At 44.6% G+C, this 16,713-nt stretch overlaps 1 protein-coding gene across 1 annotated transcript in view; it reads left to right on the forward strand.

Annotated features, from left to right (window-relative positions):
* LOC115099641 (transient receptor potential cation channel subfamily V member 6-like) overlaps nt 1–16,713 on the forward strand; it is a 70,487-nt gene that overhangs the window by 6,396 nt on the left and 47,378 nt on the right. Inside the window, exons 2-3 of the mRNA XM_029617372.1 lie at nt 7,384–7,478; nt 8,568–8,690. Coding sequence (XP_029473232.1) covers nt 7,384–7,478; nt 8,568–8,690 — 218 coding nt within the window. The remainder of the gene's footprint in view (nt 1–7,383; nt 7,479–8,567; nt 8,691–16,713) is intronic.

Below are 16,713 nucleotides of genomic sequence, written 5' to 3' on the forward strand. Positions count from 1 at the left end.
GGTACTTTCACGGGTAAATTTATCATACATAGTGTTATCAATATGCTTACTGTGATGTAGAGTTCATAGACTACTCTACTGTATCGTCCTAAGTACTGTGTGTCGGTGCTTATCTGCCTATTCCTGAATATTTCCTATTCTCCCGTCTCTTTGTAAAATGCTTGTTTAAAAAACCATGTTTTTAAACTTTTCTTAAATGCCTTGAGGTCACTTTGTAATATGATCTCTGGAGGCATTGTGTTCCATATTGTGGGTCCTGCTAATGATAAGGCCCTTTCCCTCACTTGGGTTAGTCTTGCTGTTTTTACTGAAGGAATGGTTAGGAGTACTTTATTTGCTGATCGAAGGTTTCTGTGTGGGACGTGTACCCGTAATGCTGTGTTTAGCCAGTCTGATTTCTCATCATGAATTAGTTTATGGATGGTACATAGGGTTTTGTATTTAATTCTGTGTTCAATTGGTAACCAATGTAGTTCCGCTAGGGTGTCAGTTATATGGTCCCTCCTTTTTCCGGTTAGTATTCTAGCTGCTGTTTTCTGAAGTATTTGAAGTGGTCTTAATGTTATATTTGGTAGTCCTAGCAGAAAGGCATTACAGTAATCCGTGCTGGTGAAAATTAGTGCCTGTAGAATTGTTCGGAAATCATTTTGAGTTAGTAGTGGTTTTAGTTTTCTGAGTACCATGAGTTTTGCATATCCTCTCTTTACTTTTAGTGATATGTGCTGTTTTAGATTGATTTCAGGGTCCATTATTATTCCAAGGTTACGTACTTTTCCAGCTAGTTCAATTTTCTGGTTGTCTTTGAGGATTATTGAAGTTTGGCTGATTTCAGTATTTTTCTGTTCTAGGTGTAGAGCAACACAGTGAGAGGAGTGGCTGTAAAACCCCCAAAGTGTATCCAGGGCCGGATTTAGGCATAAGCAACCTAGGGAACCACATTCTGAAGGCACCAAAAAACTGAGATTGCCCAGTTGCTCTTTCATTTCAGGGAGGTGAAATCCCCTTCCACCCGTAATCTATGGTAATCTGGGTGTACCTTGAGAGCTAAGGTGGAGGAAAAATGGTATCAAATCCTAAGGAGTGGCGCATCAGCTGGGCAAAGCAACGGATGACCAGGGCAAGACCAAGTCGATAAGTACCAAAGGGGAAGGAGATTTGGAAGGTAGCTTTTAGACAGTAGGAGCTGCAGAGGAAGTATCATAAGGTGCCAAGACTGGCTTGGAGCATTGGCAGCAGAAGTGGTGCTGGAAATTAAAAACAGAAATGGACGGAGCAGAAGAATAGCTGAAAACCCCCAAAGTATTCCTCAAGTGCTGAGGCAGGAGGAAGAATGGTATCAAAAGCTTGAGGAGTGATGTAGCAGATGGTCAGGGCAAGAGCAAGAGTCAGCAAGTTCTGTAGGGGGAAGGGGATTTGGAAGGATCCTCTTAGAGGAACATCAGAAGGTACCAAGACTGGCTTGGAATGGCAGCAGCAGCAGTGGTGCTGGTGATTTATAAAAAAAAAATGAAATAGTAGGAGCAGAGCAACACAGGCAGAAGAGTAGTCAAAACCCCCATTCAAGATGTACCTTGATGCCTGAAGCAGGAGGAAGAAGAATGGTATCAAAAGCAGAGGAGTGGTGCAGCAGATGACCAGAGCAAGCCCAAGAGGTGACATGTGCCATCGGGAAAAGGGATTTAGATAGAAGCTCTAAGGCAGCTGGAGTAGGGGATGCCTGCCCCAGTCAGAGATATCGTTGAACCTACCAGTAACCAGGCCTGGATTTGCCAATAGGTACACTAGGCCTGTGCCTAGGGCAGCAAAATTCGGGGGGGGGGGGGGGGGGGGGGGGGAAGCAGCTAAATATTTCCTGCCTCCCAGATGTGCTGACTCTCACTCGGCAGAGAACAGGATGAAAGGGATGAGGCTACAAGGGACAGAGCAAAGGAAAAGTGATCTACTCCCTTATTCCAGACTTCACTGCCCCATGCCCCCAAACCCCAATCTGGGGAGTGTGCTCCATAATCCAGTCCCCCCTTCCCTGTCATTCAGAGACAGAAGGGGAAGAGGTGAGCATGGAACAGGTAGAGCAGAGTAAAACAGCCTGTGCCTTGGACTTTCGGCTCATTGTCCCTTTGCCTAGAGGTGGCAGAATCCTAAATCCATCATTGCTAGTAGCATATTTCTGTGAAACTGTAATGATCAAGCAGCCCCTGGAGTGGTGTGAAGGGCCTAAGGAATGGTGCACCAAATGTGCAGAGCAATGCATGGCCAAAGGAAGACCAAAAGTTGGCAAGTACCGAAAGGAAAGGGGATTTGAAATGAATCTGGAATAGAGGCAGAGTGGGAGAAAACTGTCTCAGTAGGAAGAATGTGGTTGATCTTATCAGTGGATTAGCATATGCTTTTATCAAACTGTAAATATTGAGCCATGTACATGTTATGTTCACATATCCGGTACAATGAACTTGTAAAAGGCTCATTAAATCGGTTATGGTTCCATCTGTTACTTGTATAACTAATGATAATAGAATTAATATATGCAAATGAATGCTTAATCCAAGACAAACTGCTTAGAATCACAAATAGTATAAAGGTGTTACATTGAGTCACAAATAACATAAAGACTTCAAAACCTCCATAGTGTACAGTGCAGGGAATCACAAACAGCACAGAGGTGTTGAAATCCCCAATCAGTGGATTGCGGTTCATTACAAACAGCACAAAGGTATGGAGTGCAGTCTATCACAAATGTGTCTAAACCACCAAGGCGTATAGTGTGGTGAATTGCAAAAAAATAGCACAAGTGTCTAAACCACCAAGATATATAATATAAAGATACACAAACAGCACAAAGGTCTAAACTACCAAGTCACGAACAGCACAAAGGCCTAGATAAGTCTTTTCAGCAAAAAGAAAGGTATAAAAAATGGAGTGGGAGGAGAAACTTGTAATTTTTTTTTCTTTTTTCACATTTTTTTTCTGGAGCCAAAATCTCCAGTATAACCAACAAACAGGGTAGGAGAACTAGACTGGGATTGTAGAGGGGTAGAACAAAATGAAGAAAGATAAGAGGTAGGATGGGAGAATAATTTTTTTTTCATATTTTTTTGGGGTGCAAAACAGTAAAACCAACATCCAAGCAAACAGGGTGGGAGAACTAAGCTGAGATGGAAACAGCAAACAACATTTAAGCACCAAAACTCCCATGCTAGGTCTCAGTTGCAAAAGCCTAGGTCTAGGCCCATGACCTAGCTATGATGCTGGGGCCTGGTGTAGGCCAGGTCCTGGTCATCAAGGCCTAGGCCTGACACAAAGGCCAGACCCAAGGCCAGGTCACAGTCATAGAGGGCCAGGTCTAGGCCTGGATCCAATGACGGGGCTTGGCTGAGATCAAGGGCTAACAGTAAGACCAGGCACCAATGCCTGGACCTGGCCAAAGTTGAGCCTTGGTGACCTAGGTCTGGGCCAGACTCCATGGCCTGATTGAGGCCAGGCTCAGGCCTGGGCAGAGGCCCAAGCATGATTACTGAGCCTGGGCAAGACTGGGTCCCATTCGTCAAGGCCTGGGCTTAGGGCTTGGTGCATAAGCCTACACCAGTGCCGGGGCCTGGCCAAGACAGGGTATCAGTCACCAAGGACAGATGCTGGACCTAGACCTGGGTCCATCAGTGGGGCTCAACAGAGGATGGGTCCCAATGCCGAGCTCAGGGCCTGATGCTAGAGATCAGTAGATGCTAGGTCTTGGTCATTGAGACCTAAAGGAGAGTCCCAGTTCCCAAGGCCCAGGCCTAGCCTGCTTCTGAAACTAGGTTCCATTTTCTGAGATTCAGGTTTAGAACCAAGGCCAATTCATGGTCAACAAAGCCCACGTAGGCCTGGGTCCAATGACAGGGTTCAGCTGAAGACTAATCACAGTGCCAAGGCCCGGCCAAAGCCAGATCACAGTGGCCTAGCCCTGGGCCTGAGGCTGAATGCAGTCATTGACCTCCGGGCCTGGGACATAATGCTGGGGTCCATTTGAGGCATGGTCCCAGTTGCAAAGGCATGAACCCTGGTCTCAGCCCTAATGCTGGGGCCCAGCTTAAGATACCCTCTCATAGGCTTGCTCAGCTCTAAGAAACCAGGAAATAATCGTTTCCATTGCTATGCCAGACTTCTGGACATCCTCCCTATCAACTTGCAGCTTGAGACAGATACAAAAATATTTAAATCTGGTCTGAAGACTTACCTATTTGACTTATATGTGATTGCAAGCCTCACTTTTAGGTCTTATGTGACATTTATGCTTTACTTTGTCAACTAGACCTCGTTCATGTTTTATGTCTTACTTGATTTGTTTTAGTTATTACGCAAAGAACCATGTACACCTAGCAATCCATACATTATTAAACTGTAAATGGTCCCAGTCACCGAGGCCCAGACCTAGGCCCAGGTCCAATGCCTTTCCCCAATGACTTTAATATAAAATGAAAAATCAATGAAATGAATGAACACATTTTTGGGGGGGGTTGAAACTAATGAAACAAATTGGAATTACCCCCCGTAAATGAATTAATGAACAGAAACTAAAACTTTCCCTCTACATGTCCCTAATATTAACAGCATGACCCACCAAGTTCGTATATCTGTGGACTGGCATGTAGGTACAACAATAGCAGTAAGATCTCTAAGGTGGTACATCTGGGGCATTGGAGGTAGTCAGAGCAATAGCAGTAAGACCCCATAAGGTGGTACATCTTGGAGCTGGCAGGTAGGCAAAGCAGCATCCTTTCCAGAAGGCATTTATGAGTCAACCTAGTGATATGGTTTGATCATGTTATCCTTTAACTCCATTATTTCTGACTGATTAGCCTATAATTTATTTGTTTTTACACTATGTGTTTTATGTCACATTGGGTTTTTTTTTGTTTTTATTGATTATGTATGTAAGGTTGTACCCTGCTCTGATTGTATGAAGGGCAGGTAACAAATGTTTTAAAATAAATAGCAGTAAGATCCTTTAAGGTAGTATATAAGGGGCATGGCAGTTAGGCATGATGCAGCAAGAGCCCTAATGGTACATGGCAGGTAGGCATAGCAATAGCAGTAAGATTCCTATGGTGGTACATTTGCAGTTAGGCAGAGTGGTAGCAAGACCTTCAAGGTGCTTTTAGTTGTCTTGCCAATCATTCGGAAATTCTGGAAACCCAGAATTGATTTTCAAAAAGATCAGCGTTTCCATCAACTCTGGTGCCAGATTTGAGCAATGTCCCCTGCCATTGAGAAGCATGTTTACTGAGCATGCTGGTTGGTGGATAGAAAGATGATGCTGAGCCACCTTGGCTAGGTCTGGCCAGACTGCAGACTAATGTGCCCAATATACCAGCACATCTGTGTCCATTTCCTCAATGTGCTTTGCGAGATGGCACAATCCAGGAATCTGTGCTGGGATGGAGCAAAGGACTCTCCTGCCAGCTGCTTTAGTCTTGACCTATGTCAGGAGAGATGGTCCTTTGTGAGCAATGTGACTTTGGTGTATTAAAGCGGGAGAGGAAGTGATATCTGACAAGGTACTGTGCATGCTTGCACTGTTCTCTGAGGTGACCATTACTTCCTGTACTACTTTTTCACTGTGCCTCTGTGTCATTGGCACTCCTGTTCATTCATCCTAGCTACCAGCTTCCCCTTCGTGAATGTGCGATACTGGGCTGGTCTGTGAGACTCCTTTTCACCCATGGATCACAAAGTATAGCAAGCATGTATGTGTTGATTTTGCCAGAGGTTTCAGTTTCTCTTGAAACTCCTGTTGCAAGGAGACCAGAAAATGCAGCACTTCTGCTTTCATTCCCTTTTGTTCACAGAAGCCCTCTAACATTTCCTCCAGAATGTTTACTTTAAGGATAACCCTGTCCGGGGTCATCCCCAGTTCTGGAACTCTGATCCTCCATGACTTCCTTGAAGGGCTTCAGGATTTGTTCCAGCTACCTCATCACTACCCAATCATGGTGCAGTGGGTGCGAGACACATCTATCTCTGGTGCAAGAGACAGATCATAAAGATGTGTCTGCTGTGAGATCACTGTAGCACAGAGAAGATCAGAGGCAGCCAAAAACCAATGCCAAATCCAAAACTTTCTAACCTTTTTTTAAACTGAGAGAGCCTTTAAGCACATGGCCTTCTCTACAAACTACTAGAGATGAACTACAGAGCTTCTTAAACATGCTCAGAGTTTACAGCAGGAGGATATTAGTGTCATTTGATGCAGCTAGCAGCTATAGGTCAGTTTAGAAAGATTTTCACTGTAATTTGTCTTCTGTGTGATTTTCTTGATGGTGAGACCGCACCTTGAATACTGTGTACAATTCTGGTCGCCGCTTCTCAAAAAAGATATAATTGCGATGGAGAAGGTACAGAGAAGGGCTACCAAAATGATAAGGGGAATGAAACAGCACCCATATGAGGAAAGACTAAAGAGGTTAGGACTTTTCAGCTTGGAGAAGAGACGGCTGAGGGGGGATATGATAGAGATGTTTAAAATCATGAGAGGTCTAGAACGGGTAGATGTGAATCGGTTATTTACTCTTTCGGATAGTAGAAAGACTAGGGGGCACTCCATGAAGTTAGCATGTGGCACATTTAAAACTAATCAGAGAAAGTTCTTTTTTACTCAACTCACAATTAAACTCTGGAATTTGTTGCCAGAGGATGTGGTTAGTGCAGTTAGTATAGCTGTGTTTAGAAAAAGATTGGATAAGTTCTTGGAGGAGAAGTCCATTACCTGCTATTAATTAAGTTGACTTATATAATAACCACACTATTATTAGCAACGGTAACATGGACTAGACTTAGTTTTTGGGGTACTTGCCAGGTTCTTATGGCCTGGATTGGCCACTGTTGGAAACAGGATGCTGGGCTTGATGGACCCTTGGTCTGACCCAGTATGGCATTTTCTTATGTTCTTGGCTCCAACAAGGCCCTGACAAGGTTGTGAAGCTACAGAGGCAAGAACTGGTTGCTGATATATTTATCAGGTTTTTTTTCCTCAGCAGTACACAACCATACACCAGTGGGCCACAGAATTGAATGCGAAACATAAACAAATGAAACAAATATTGTTTGTTTCATTCATGGAACCCTCCATTTGTTTTGGGGGGGGTCCCATAAATTAAACAAATAAGCGGTACATCAAATGTAATAAATAAATAAAAATAAAACAAATGAATATCTCTAGATTGCAGTCCCTTTCGCATGCATTTAATTTTATTCATCTGTGCCACTGACAGGGTGCAGCAAATTAAAATATGATTGCATGGATAGGGCAACTAAATTCTGTTTTCAGGAAAATTAAACAACTGTGTGCTGCAAAGTTCAAGATCAAAATTATCATCAAAGTAATAATAATTTCTGTTTATTGTATAGAAAAGAATGTCTTTTATTCAAAGCTGCAGAAGAAAATAACGTGCAGCTTTTAAGGAAATTAATTGGAGAAGATATCATTGATCCCGGTACAAAAGGTACAGGATTAAACCTTTTTCTAGAAGAGAAGTTATTTCCTCAGAACTGTAATTGTTAACAAGTGTGTACCAATGTCATTTTTTGATTTGTATTTCCAAGAATCCGAGAGGAAGAATGATATATAATACAAATTTCTATATCTTTACATCATTAATATATTTGTATTCCTATTCACAAAGGTGCAATACTGTTTTAACATGGAAAATGAGCATAATAACGGGCCGATACAGTAAAAAACGAGAGAACGCACAGGACACTAGCGCGTCTCTAGCGCCTCTTTTCAGACCGGAGCGGCGGCTGTCAGCGGGTTTGACAGCCGACGCTCAATTTTTCCGGCGTCGGTTCTCGAGCCCGCTGACAGCCACGGGTTCGGAAACCGGACGCCGGCAAAATTGAGCGTCCGGTTTTCGACCCGCGAGCCTATTTAAAATTTTTTTTTTTTACTTTTTTAAACTTTCGGGACCTCCGACTTAATATCGCCATGATATTAAGTTGGAGGGTGCACAGAAAAGCTTTTCTGTGCACTTTCCCGGTGCCCTGAGAAATTAGCGCCTACCTTTGAAAGTAAAATGTGTGGCTTGGCTGCACATTTTATTTACTGAATCGCGTGGGAATACCTAATAGGGCCATCAACATGCATTTACATGTTGCGGGCGCTATTAGATTCAGGGGGGGGGGGGGGGGTGGGGATTGGACGCACATTGGACGCACATTTTGGACATGCTATTACCCCTTACTGAATAAGGGGTAAAGCTAGCGCATCCAAAACGCGTGTCCAAATGTCGGCTAACAGTGCGCTCCGTACTGTATCAGCCCATAAGTGAATAGACCACACTGGAAATAATGAAGGCTATGGTTATTAGCACCCATTTTTACAGGTTAACACATAATGCACCTTAGGTAATCATCCCAAAGCTTTGAGTAATTCTGATGGTGACTATGGACTGGATAAGATTAAAAACAAAACAAAACCTCTTCCAAAGTTAAAATGGCAAACCAATGATATTTTGGAAATGTTCTGTTTTATTGCAAGTTCTTTAAACCCTAATGACTCCAAACATTAATAAATATTCTATTATGCCTTCTAGGAACATTTGGAGAAAGCATTTTGCATACTGCAGCACTATACAATAACCAAGAATCTTTCATGATATTACTAGATGCTTACCCCTTCCTGATTAATAAACCGATGGATTGTGATATGTATAAAGGTATGCGAATGTGGTAAAAGAACATACTGTAAACAGATTATACATATAATGAAGCTTATTGATATGCAGCTTAGCTTTTTCCTAATGTTTAACATTTATTGTAACCTATACCTTTTTAAAAAAAATCAAAGCCCATTAAGCACAATCACACATTTTCCTCAGCAGCATTCTGTTGCAAGAGTACAACAAAAGTGTCTGATGCAATAAATCTAATTAAAGATGTGAAACTTTTTCCTTTGTGTAGGGGCAGATCAATTTTCTGAGTATTCCTGAGTTTTCTTGTTGAGTGGAAATAATATAATTTTCCAAGTTTTTTTTTTCACATTAGAAGCCTTTTAAGAGCACGAGTAATGTGTATGAAATTACATGCTCTCTTTCATGTCAGAAAAGTTTAAGGGAGAATCAAGCAAGCAAGACCTGAGGAATTAGTGCTAACCTAAACAGGGCTAAAGTTTTTTTTCTAATTTTCTAATGATTTTTATTAGCAATTGAGAATAACAACACATAATACAAACTCATAATATATAACACGACTAACAAAATGTTGCGCGTCCCGCTAGTGCCCAGCTCCCGGGTCCGCTTACCCTTCCTCCACGCCAGTCAGTCCCGGGTCAGCCTCCCTCACATCTGCCACCAGCTCCACTCGGCCACAGCGTTCTGCAGTGGCATTTCTCGACGCTTCACCACCCAGCTCCAGCCAGGCCTCACAATGGGACTCGGCGTCCTCCGTGGCATTGGCCCCGCCCGGCCTCTTGAAGGGCCTAGAGCGGGTCCCAGCTCCGTGACACACCCTGATTGATGCATATACTTAAGGAAGTGGTCAGACACCACTTCCTTGCCTTGGCAATCGGGTCGATAACTTATTGATAGCATGTTTGCCTTCCTGCGTTTCATGTGTCTACTGTTCAGTCTCTGTTTCAGCGTCTCCTGTGTCATCAGTTCCAGCGTCTCCTGCTTCTTCGTCTCTCCATCCCTGGTAGTACCCTTCGGACTGATCTCATGGTACTGACCTTTGCTTGTTCTTGACTACTCTTTGCTCGCTGCCTGCCCTGACCTCTGCCTGGAACTCCAACTACTCTCATTTGCCACCTGGAATCTGACCTCCTGCTTGACCTGATTATGTCTGAACTGACCTCTGCTACCAACCCTGCCTGGCTGACCATTCTACACCAAAACTCTAGCCTTGATTCTCGCTATACACTTGGACACTCTATTTTCGCCTCCTGAGACCTCTGAACTTCCTTGTCTGAAACTGATCATCCACCCTTGTTTGTGGTGGGCACTCCCTTGAACTTTTTCTCTAGGAGACCCTGCAAGGCTCACATAAGACCAGGAGGCCCGGGCAACCAAGGGCTCAACCTGAGGAAACCCCGGGTTGCTATTGATGAAGCTCCAGCTAGCCTCTGTCTCCTCCTGTGTTCCACCTCCTGGTGGCAGGCGCTCTCCAGGTCTGACCGGAGGGCGGTACCAATCTTTCACCAGGCCAAGGGTCCACTCCTAGTGCAACAGGTTGCCAAGGCCATAGATTTGGCAGAGTCTCCTGCCTTACAGGCCATCCCTAGCCTAGCAGCTCACATCTGAGAACAACAGCGAACTCTAGAAGCATTGACTTCATCTGTGGAGAGACTACGGTCTCAACTTGAAGAGTCTCTTAAAGCCAACTCCAGGGGCTGGGTCCAACCAGCACCCTCGTGGGCATCCTTGGCCCTTCCTGCTCCATCCTGCTTCAGTGGAGAGCCGCGCCTCTGTCGAGGTTTCCTCAACCAATGGTTTATGCAATTCTCATTACAGACTGAACTGTTTCCAAGTAAGAATGCCAAGATCACTTTCATCCTCTCATGCCTTGAGGGGAAAGCCTTGTCATGGGCTTCCCCACTTTGGAAATATTCGGATGACATCCTCCGCCAATTCTTCCACTTCATCTCCATGTTCAAGCGACCCCGGCTGACAGGCAGTTGCTGGTCACCAGCTCCTTCATCTCTATCAAGGCTCACATTCGCTCACCGAATTCATAGTAGAATTCAGGACATTAGCCACCGAACTGGGATGGCAAGAGGACTGCCTACGGGCAATCTATCTGGATGGCTTATCTCCTGCCCTCAAGGATAAGCTGGCTGCTCGCGAGATTCCCACATCTCTAGATGACATCATCACCTTGTTTGACAAGATTGATCACCACCTACGTCAGCGACATCAGGAGGTAAAAGCCTCTCGCCCTTCTACCTTATGCCCAATCCGTGCCATCAGTCCTCAGCTGAAGACCATACCGGCACCTCCTCCATTGACAGAGGAACCAATGCAGATCAACCGCAGGTGCTTGTCCCCTGAAGAGTGCCTTCGACGAAAGAGGGAAGGCCTTTGCCTGTACTGTGGCGGTTCCGGACATCTCTTACAAGCCTGTCCAGTTCGTCCGGGAAACTGCAGAGCCTGAGTCCGGCAGGGGTCCCAAGCTTGGGTGCCACTGTTGCTGGCTCCCAATTACTACTTCCTATGTCTCTCTCCCGAGAGTCACGAGCCTTTGCCACCACTGCCCTTGTGGACCCCGGGGCGAGTGGCAATTTCATCTTGGATGATATCATCAAACTCCTCCAAATTCTGCTCCATTCCTCTCAGGATTGTGTCCATTCAGGGAGAGCACCTTCCTGGATGCATCACTCATCGCACCCTAGCCTTTTGCCTCTCCGTGGGAACTCTCCATGAAGAAGAAATCTTGTTATATGTCCTGAAGCGTTCCACGCACCCAATAATCCTCAGACTTCCATAGCTCCAGGTGCATGGTCCACAATTTGATTGGCAATCCCTACAGCTAATCCAATGGGGGACCCCATTGTCAACACCACTGCCTACATCAAGTGTCTCCGGCAGTCAACGTGTTGAACTCTTCAACCCTAACTGGGTTGCCTGCTCCATATACAGACTTCCAAGATGTATTCTCTAAACAGAATGCTGACATCCTACCTCCACACTGGAGGTTTAATTGCCCCATTGAATTCCTACCAGGTAGCATGCCTCCCAAAGGCAGGACCTACCCTTTCTCTCTACCTGAGACTAAGGCAATGTCCGAGTACATTAAAGAGAATCTTGACAAGGAATTCATAAGACCCTCTGACTCTCCGGCAGGAGCCAGTTTCTTCTTCGTGAAGAAGAAAGATGGCAGTCTCTGCCCTTGCATCGATTACCGTGGGCTAAAAGCTGTAACCCACAAGGATTGCTATCCTCTACCACTCATCAGCAAACTTTTTGATCGCCTCCAAGGAGCCCAGATCTTTACAAAGTTAGATCTCTGAGGGACATACAATCTCATCAGGATCCAACCAGAGGACATTTGGAAGACCGCTTTCAATACTAGGGATGGCCACTATGAGTACGTAGTGATGCCTTTCGGACTTTGCAATGCCCCTGCAGTCTTTCAACACTTGATGAATGAGATCTTCCGGGACCTACTATAATTGTTTGTCGTTGTATATCTTGACGATATACTAATCTTTTCCAAGGATCTAAAATCCCATCGTTCTCATGTTCACAGTCCTTCAACGCCTCAGGGATAACCACCTCTAAGCGAAACTAGAGAAGTGTATCTTCGAACAGACTCGTCTTCCGTTTCTGGGATATATTATTTCCAATCGTGGTTTTACAATGGACCCTGAAAAGCTCCAAGGAATCCGAGACTGGCCTCAACCTGTAGGTCTCCACGCCCTACAAAGGTTCCTTGGATTCACAAACTATTACAGGAACTTCTTCGCCAATTACTCCACATTAGCTGCCACACTCACTGCCATGACTAGGAAAGGCAGTAACCACAAGGAATGGAGTCCCAATGTTCAATTCGCCTTCCAGGCCTTGAAAGAGGCTTTCTGCACTGGACCTTGTCCACGTCACCAGGATCCTAACCGCCCCTTCACCGTCAAAGTCGACGCCTCCACCATTGGGGCAGGGGCAGTCCTGAGCCAGTACTCCTGCATAGGTGTCCTAGTACCCTGCTCCTTCTATTCGCACAGGTTTCCCCTGTGGAGCAAAATTATATGATCGGGGATCGTGAACTCCTAGCAGTAAAGTTAGCACTCCAAGAATGGCATCCTTGGTTAGAAGGAGCACAGCATAAATTTTCAATCTTTACAGATCACAAAAATCTTGAGCACTTGAAGGAAGCCCAATTGTTGAATCCCAGACAGGCCCACTGGGCGTTGTTCCTTGTACGCTTTCATTTCAAACTTCATTACCGTCCTGCAGCCAAGAACACATGAGCAGATGCTCTCTCCCGCTCTCTTGAGCCAGAGGATATGCCTGACACCCCCAGGCATATCATTGACCCTGCCTGCTTAACCCTCTCAGTCACCCATACAGTGTCAGAGGGGAAGACAGTGGTCCCACGATGTTTCTGTGAACATGTCCTTCGCTGGGCCCATGATTCGAAGTTGACCAGCCATCCTAGCCGGGCTCGGACCCTTGAAATGCTTAGGAGATACTATTGGTGGCCCAACATGGTCAAGGATTCCCGCAATTATGTGGACTCCTGTCCCATATGTGCGCAACAGAAGCCTCCGACTGGCTGTCCATGGGAACTCCTCCAACTGCTCCCAGCGCCAATAGAACCCTGGTCAAGCATCTCCACTGACTTCATTACTGGCCTACCTCCATCCAAGGGCCACACAGTCATTTGGGTCATCATTGATCGATTCTCAAAAATGGGTCACTTCATCTCACTCCAGAAGCTTCCCTCAGCTCCTGAACTGGCTAAACTTTCCTCAAACACGTCTTCCGCCTACACGGGCTACCCAAAGAGATAATCTTGGACCGAGGCCCACAGTTCACCGCCAGATATTGGAAATCCTTGTGCAAGAAATTCGAAAGCACCTTGAGTCTGACTTCTGCTTATCATCCCTAGGCGAACGGCCAAGCAGAAAGAACAAACAGGTCCTTAAAGATCTTCTTACACTCCTACTTTAACGACCAGCAGGACGACTGGTCTGACCTGTTACCCTGGGCTGAGTTATCTCACAATACTCATGTCACCTCCGCTACAGATGTATCACCCTTCTCGGTGGTATTTGGCCACCAGCCACATCTGCGCCTACCAGTCCCACTCTCAGTGCCTTCACCTGCAGCCCAGTCAACAGCTCAAACAATCAAAAGGTTATGGAACCAAGTTAAGGAAAGGCTGAGCCAAGCCGCCGAACGAACTAAGCGCTTTACCGATGCTCATCGTTGCACCGCTCCCTTGTTCCAACCATGCCAAAAAGTCTGGTTAAGCACAAAACATATTAGATTGAGGCTGCCCTCTCAACGACTAGTGCCAAAATTCATTGGGCCATTCCTAGTTCTCCGCCGTGTCGGAGCGGTAATGTATCAACTCCAGCTACCAAGATCGATGGATATCCACAATATCTTTCACGTATCCTTGCTGAAGCCACTCGTACTCTCCTGGCTATTCTGTAGGGCTCCTCCTCTTCCTCCACAAGTCTCCGCAGAACCGGAGGAGACCCTACAATTCAGAGAGGTTCTGGATGTTTGAAGAAGACATGGCCATTGGGAGTATCTCCTATCATGGGGGGGCTTCGGACCAGAGGAGAACTCCTGGGAGCCCTCCCACCACATCTACAAGCAGCAACTCCTCCAGAACGTCCATCGAGACCAACCTGTCAGACCAAAACCGGTAAGGGAGAGGCCAAGAAGGGGGGTACTATTGCGCATCCCGCTCATACACGACCCGCTCCTGGGTCCGCTTACCCTTCCTTCATACCAGCCATTCCTGGGTCAGCCTCCCTTGCGTCTGCCACCAGTTCCACTCGGCCACGGCATTCCACAGTGGCATTTCCCGACTCTTCACCTCCCAGCTCAAGCCAGACCTCATGGTGGGGCTCAGCATCCTCTGTGGCGTTGGCCCCGCCCTTAGGTGCGTGGTGGGCACTCCTTTGAACTTTCTCTCTAGGAGACCCTGTGAGGCCCACCTAAGACCAGGTGGCCCGGGTAACCAAAGGCTCAACCTGAGGGAACCCCGGGTTGCTATTGGTGAAGCTCCTGTGCTTCGCCTCCTGGTGGCAGGCGCTCTCCGGGTCCAACCGGAGGGCCGTACCAATCCTGCACCAGGCCAAGGGTCCACTCCCAGCGCAACACAAAACAGCATAAAGTGATAATACATCAATCTTGTTTCCATATCTCACCGCCACACACAAACACACACACTCACCCTCACTAGCAACTAACATGCAAGAGACAATTGCTATTTAAGGAGCCTTAGTACACATTAAACACAGCATCCCATAAACAAAAATAATTTCTACAATCTAACATTGATCAATTGCCCTGCATTTCTCGCTGACATACCAGTTCCAACGCTGCAGATAGTTTCATCGCCATCTTCCAATCATTAAAGACAGGGAGTTCCTCATTATGCCAATCCAAAATAATTGTTTTCTTTGCTAGTGTGAGAGCAACTGCAATGAACCTCCTTCCTCCTTTCGGTAATATAGCATCTTTGTCAAATGAATGGAGATACAAGATAATATTCCATACTATTTGTCATGCTACAATCCTCTCCACAAATGCACAGATTTTCCACCAGAGGTTTTGTATTTTGTGACTATTCGTGAGCATATGACTACAACCCTCACTCAGGCGAATACATTTCACACATTCATTGGATTCCCTCAATTGCATTTGAACATATTTAATTCTAGTTAAATAATAGCCATGCACTACCTTATACTGGATCTCTCTTAGACTAGAGGGAGAATATAGTGATAGATAGTAAAAAATGCTTGTGTAATATCCATCTCCTCCTAATCTGATCCACAATCATCTTTCCACCTATTCACAAGCTGAGCCACTTGATGCTGATCTAATTGTTTTTTTAACATTAAAATCCAGATCTGGATTTTATTAAATCTGGGATAGTCTCCAAAAGAGCCCTAATCCCATGACAGACCTGTGAGCTGTAATGCCTTAATGTGTAAATATGCAAAAACATTTTTAGCTGATAATTCATATTGTTTGCATAATTGTTGAAATGAATATAAACTCCCTATATCCGCATCTGCTAGCTGTCCAAGACAATAAAGTCCATTCCATTCCCAAGAGCAGAACACTGATGTAGTGAATCCCACCCTAAATTGCAAAAAAGGGGAAACAATAAAACTTTTTAAAAATTTCTTATTACTCCAAATAAAAGCAGAAATTTTGGACCAATATATTGGAATCTTCTTTATTTATTTATTTTTTATTTAAAAGTGTTTGTATACCGTCTTTACAAACAGTGTTTAATCAAAACGGTTTACATAACTAAATAAAAAAAACAAACGTAAATAAAGATTAAACTTAAAAGAAACATAAAGATTATCAAATTATAAAAGCTCAAAATTACAAAAAAATATGCAATAAAATAAAAAATCTAAAACAATGAATAGTTTACATAAAAATAAATCAATATATAATAATGTTGTGCTCTGTATGATGGAGAAGTAGTTATGTTATTTAGAGTGTGATATATGGAAAGCAGATTGAAATAAATGTGTTTTTAGGGATTTTTTGAAGTGTTTGGAGTTGGATATGGATCTTAAAGAGTCTGGTAATGCATTCCATAAGATTGGTCCAATGACAGAGAATGATATTTTTCTGGTGATGTCAAGACGGGCCTGTCGTGGTGATGGGATGTCTAAGAGGTTTTTGTCCAGTGATTTTAGATGTCTGGCGGGTTTGTAAATCCGGAGAATGGAACATAAGGTAATTGAATTAGGAGTGTAGATGAGAGAGTGTATAATGGACAGGATCTTGAATTGTATTCTGTATTTAACTGGTAACCAATGTAATGATTGAAGTATCGGAGTGATATGATTTTTTATGGAAGAGTTTGTTAAGATACGTGCTGCTGCATTTTGGATCAGTTGAAGTGAGTGAAGTGTGTTATCTGGGAGACCTATATAAAGAGAATTACAGTAGTCAAGCCCCGAAAAGATGAGTGATTGAAGTATAGTCCGAAAGTCGTGAAAGAAAAGTAGAGGACGAAGCCGTTTCAAGAGTTGAAGCT

This window comes from Rhinatrema bivittatum, chromosome 9 (genome assembly GCF_901001135.1).
Source record: "Rhinatrema bivittatum chromosome 9, aRhiBiv1.1, whole genome shotgun sequence".
NCBI lineage: Eukaryota > Metazoa > Chordata > Amphibia > Gymnophiona > Rhinatrematidae > Rhinatrema > Rhinatrema bivittatum.